Source organism: Oncorhynchus mykiss, chromosome 18 (assembly GCF_013265735.2).
Source record: "Oncorhynchus mykiss isolate Arlee chromosome 18, USDA_OmykA_1.1, whole genome shotgun sequence".
NCBI classification, from domain to species: Eukaryota; Metazoa; Chordata; class Actinopteri; order Salmoniformes; family Salmonidae; genus Oncorhynchus; species Oncorhynchus mykiss.
In genome coordinates, this window is record NC_048582.1 from 17,968,906 (window position 1) to 17,973,905 (window position 5,000).

Sequence of the window (5,000 nt, forward strand, 5' to 3'; positions counted from 1 at the left end):
GAGACCAATTCACACATGCACACTCTTCAAACACACACATTAAATATAAAAACACACATGAGAACTGTAACAGAAGAACACAATATCTTGCTCCGATCCACGCTGTATGCACCACTACACAGACAATGTTGTAGTTAGACTGAGACTGAGTCTCTCCAGCATCTTCTCTCGAACCCTTCTGCTTCTGTCTGTAGAAACTATTAGTGTAGACACCAGGCCTGTGTGTGTGTGTGTGTGTGTGTGTGTGTGTGTGTGTGTGTGTGTGTACCTCTTTAGCCCATGCAGGTTTGTCAGTAGGACTAGCTGAGTCTTTATAGTGATACAGAGGTTTCTTCTCGCCTGGTCGGCCATCTTGGTTTTGTTGTTGTTGCTGTTGCTGCTGTTGTAGAGACACCAGGTAGGCTCTCTACAAAACAAATAGGCAACAATTGACCATCTCTTCAATTATTCAACACCATTGTTATATGACATCATCATAAGAGCCAAGTGTTACCTCCTGTTGTAACTGTCTCTGGAGTCTCTCGGCTTGACGTTGTTCCTCAATCTGCTTACGCTTATACTCCTATGGAGACACACACACACACACACACACACACACACACACACACACACACACACACGCGGAAGGCTGTTATTAACCGATCTTAACCAAATCACTATCATGACAGCACAGAGCCAAGCAACAGAGACACATGACACACATGACCAATAGCATCACTCCACACAGGACAGGTTGACCAATAGGATCCATACAGGACAGGTTGACCAATAGGATCCATACAGGACAGGGCTCACAGGGACGTTCCATGATCCATGTACAAATTACCTGGACTAACCTGTACCCCGCACATTGACTCGGTACCGGTACCCCCTGTATATAGCCTCATTATTTTTATGTCATTTACTTTATTTTTTTACTTTAGTTTATTTAGTAAATTAGTAAGTTAAATAAATCTTAACTTTTCTTGAACTGCATTGTTGGTTAAGGGCTTGTCAGTAAGCATTTCACGGTAAAGTTTACACCTGTTGTATTCGGCGCATGTTACAAATAACATGTGATGTGATTTGATGGGGCTGGGGAGGGGGGTTCCTTGCAGGGTACAGGTACAGGTTTACACCACAGGCTCTGTAGCTGTAGTTTCACAGGGTTGAGGGATCAGACTTCAGAGGAGGGGGGTAGGTAGATGTACACATGCATGTATACAATGGGCCTGCTCCTGTAGAAGTTATTGAGGGGTCAGGGGTGAGAGGTCAGGGGTATATATACATAGACATGCAGGGGTAACAGTGTTACCAGCAGTAGAGCCTGCTCCTGTAGAAGCTGTTGCTGTAGGATCTCTAACTGTCTCTGTTCCTCCTCCAGCTGTCTACGGATATATTCCTATCACAACGCAGCATGGAGTGAAGGAGAGAACAGGAAACAGAAAGAGAGAGTCAGACAGAGATGTACTCCTATCACAACGCAGCATGGAGGGAAGGAGAGAACAGGAAACAGAAAGAGAGAGTCAGACAGAGATGTACTCCTATCACAACGCAGCATGGAGGGAAGGAGAGAACAGGAAACAGAAAGAGAGAGTCAGACAGAGATGTACTCCTATCACAACGCAGCATGGAGGGAAGGAGAAAACAGGAAACAGAAAGAGAGAGTCAGACAGAGATGTACTCCTATCACAATGCAGCATGGAGGGAAGGAGAGAACAGGAAACAGAAAGAGAGAGTCAGACAGAGATGTACTCCTAATGCAGCATGGAGGGAAGGAGAGAACAGGAAACAGAGAGAGAGTCAGACAGAGATGTACTCCTAATGCAGCATGGAGGGAAGGAGAGAACAGGAAACAGAAAGAGAGAGTCAGACAGAGATGTACTCCTAATGCAGCCTGGAGGGAAGGAGAGAACAGGAAACAGAGAGAACAAGAGACAGATATTCTCCTATACACCGTAGCAGCAGGAAGAGAGAGAACAAGAGGACTTCAGGAAGTCAAAGTGTGTACCTGTTCTCTCTCCGCGTGCCTCCTCTCCTCATCTCTCCGTAGTTGTTCCATCTCCTCATAGCGCCTCCTCTGTTCTCTCTCCTGCTGCTTCCTCAACTCACGCTCCCTGCGCTGTTGCTGTTGGACAGAAAAAGAGAGGTAAACATGTGTGTGTGTGCGTGGGTGCGTGTGTGTGTGTATGCATGAGTGTGTCCTACCTCCTCCAGTCTCCTCCTCTGTTCTTTCTGCTCCTCTATGCGTTTCTGTCGTTCGGCCAGTAGGAGGCGTTTGTGTTCCTCGTTCTGCTGTTGTTCCAACTGCTGGCGCCTCAGAGCCTCAGAGCGTTCCTTATTGGCCAGCTGCAGACGCAGGAAGTCCCGCCTTAATGTCGACTCACCGGGGATGTTGATGATGGAGCTGGGGAAGGACCATTCAGAAGAGAGTGTGAGTGGAAAATGGACCAATGACAGACTGTGTTTGTTGGATGTGTGTGTGTGTGTGTGTTACCTTGGCTCCCCCACGTCTCGCTCCTCTTCCTCCTCTTCACTCCCGCTGTACTCATATTCTGTCTCATCTGCAGAAGAACACACACACACACCAGTCGGTTAGAGTGGCCTAACACATCATATCTCTCAGGAGGAGAAGTGACCTAACACATCATATCTCTCAGGAGGAGAAGTGACCTAACACATCAGATCTCTCAGGAGGAGAAGTGACCTAACACATGAGATCTCTCAGGAGGAGAAGTGACCTAACACATGAGATCTCTCAGGAGGAGAAGTGACCTAACACATCAGATCTCTCAGGAGAAGTGACCTAACACATGAGATCTCTCAGGAGAAGTGACCTAACACATGAGATCTCTCAGGAGGAGAAGTGACCTAACACATGAGATCTCTCAGGAGGAGAAGTGACCTAACACATGAGATCTCTCAGGAGGAGAAGTGACCTAACACATGAGATCTCTCAGGAGGAGAAGTGACCTAACACATCAGATCTCTCAGGAGAAGTGACCTAACACATCATATCTCTCAGGAGAAGTGACCTAACACATGAGATCTCTCAGGAGAAGTGACCTAACACATCAGATCTCTCAGGAGGAGAAGTGACCTAACACATCAGATCTCTCAGGAGGAGAAGTGACCTAACACATCAGATCTCTCAGGAGGAGAAGTGACCTAACACATGAGATCTCTCAGGAGAAGTGACCTAACACATCAGATCTCTCAGGAGGAGAAGTGACCTAACACTTCAGATCTCTCAGGAGGAGAAGTGACCTAACACATCATATCTCTCAGGAGGAGAAGTGACCTAACACATCAGATCTCTCAGGAGGAGAAGTGACCTAACACATCAGATCTCTCAGGAGGAGAAGTGACCTAACACATCAGATCTCTCAGGAGGAGAAGTGACCTAACACATGAGATCTCTCAGGAGAAGTGACCTAACACATGAGATCTCTCAGGAGGAGAAGTGACCTAACACATCAGATCTCTCAGGAGGAGAAGTGACCTAACACATCAGATCTCTCAGGAGGAGAAGTGACCTAACACATGAGATCTCTCAGGAGAAGTGACCTAACACATCAGATCTCTCAGGAGGAGAAGTGACCTAACACATGAGATCTCTCAGGAGGAGAAGTGGCCTAACACATCAGATCTCTCAGGAGGAGAAGTGACCTAACACATCAGATCTCTCAGGAGGAGAAGTGACCTAACACATGAGATCTCTCAGGAGGAGAAGTGACCTAACACATGAGATCTCTCAGGAGAAGTGACCTAACACATCAGATCTCTCAGGAGGAGAAGTGACCTAACACATGAGATCTCTCAGGAGGAGAAGTGGCCTAACACATCAGATCTCTCAGGAGGAGAAGTGACCTAACACATCAGATCTCTCAGGAGGAGAAGTGACCTAACACATCAGATCTATCAGGAGGACAAGTGACCTAACACATCATATCTCTCAGGAGGACAAGTGACCTAACACATCAGATCTCTCAGGAGGAGAAGTGACCTAACACATCATATCTCTCAGGAGGACAAGTGACCTAACACATCAGATCTATCAGGAGGAGAAGTGACCTAACACATCATATCTCTCAGGAGGACAAGTGACCTAACACATCAGATCTATCAGGAGGAGAAGTGACCTAACACATCATATCTCTCTGGAGGAGAAGTGACCTAACACATCAGATCTATCAGGAGGACAAGTGACCTAACACATCATATCTCTCAGGAGGACAAGTGACCTAACACATCAGATCTCTCAGGAGGAGAAGTGACCTAACACATCATATCTCTCAGGAGGACAAGTGACCTAACACATCAGATCTATCAGGAGGAGAAGTGACCTAACACATCATATCTCTCAGGAGGACAAGTGACCTAACACTTCAGATCTCTCAGGAGGAGAAGTGACCTAACACTTCAGATCTCTCAGGAGGAGAAGTGACCTAACACTTCAGATCTCTCAGGAGGAGAAGTGACCTAACACATGAGATCTCTCAGGAGAAGTGACCTAACACATCATATCTCTCAGGAGGAGAAGTGACCTAACACATCATATCTCTCTGGAGGAGAAGTGACCTAACACATCAGATCTCTCAGGAGGAGAAGTGACCTAACACATGAGATCTCTCTGGAGGAGAAGTGACCTAACACATCAGATCTCTCAGGAGGAGAAGTGACCTAACACATCAGATCTCTCAGGAGGAGAAGTGACCTAACACTTCAGATCTCTCAGGAGGAGAAGTGACCTAACACATCATATCTCTCAGGAGGAGAAGTGACCTAACACATCAGATCTCTCAGGAGGAGAAGTGACCTAACACATCAGATCTCTCAGGAGGAGAAGTGACCTAACACATCAGATCTCTCAGGAGGAGAAGTGACCTAACACATGAGATCTCTCAGGAGAAGTGACCTAACACATGAGATCTCTCAGGAGGAGAAGTGACCTAACACATCAGATCTCTCAGGAGGAGAAGTGACCTAACACATCAGATCTCTCAGGAGGAGAAATGACC

At 46.6% G+C, this 5,000-nt stretch overlaps 1 protein-coding gene across 11 annotated transcripts in view; it reads right to left on the reverse strand.

The window, feature by feature from the left end:
• Nucleotides 1–5,000, reverse strand: part of LOC110528772 (TRAF2 and NCK-interacting protein kinase) — a 72,131-nt gene that overhangs the window by 28,969 nt on the left and 38,162 nt on the right. For 7 of the 11 annotated variants that reach the window (XM_036952098.1, XM_036952097.1, XM_036952095.1 and 4 more), the window contains exons 11-16: nucleotides 2,477–2,543; nucleotides 2,188–2,386; nucleotides 1,991–2,107; nucleotides 1,295–1,381; nucleotides 494–562; nucleotides 269–406 (exon numbers count right to left, since the gene is read on the reverse strand). In XM_036952098.1, coding sequence (XP_036807993.1) covers nucleotides 269–406; nucleotides 494–562; nucleotides 1,295–1,381; nucleotides 1,991–2,107; nucleotides 2,188–2,386; nucleotides 2,477–2,543 — 677 coding nt within the window. The remainder of the gene's footprint in view (nucleotides 1–268; nucleotides 407–493; nucleotides 563–1,294; nucleotides 1,382–1,990; nucleotides 2,108–2,187; nucleotides 2,387–2,476; nucleotides 2,544–5,000) is intronic. The other 4 variants (XM_036952100.1, XM_036952099.1, XM_036952096.1 and 1 more) reach the window with 1 other exon arrangement.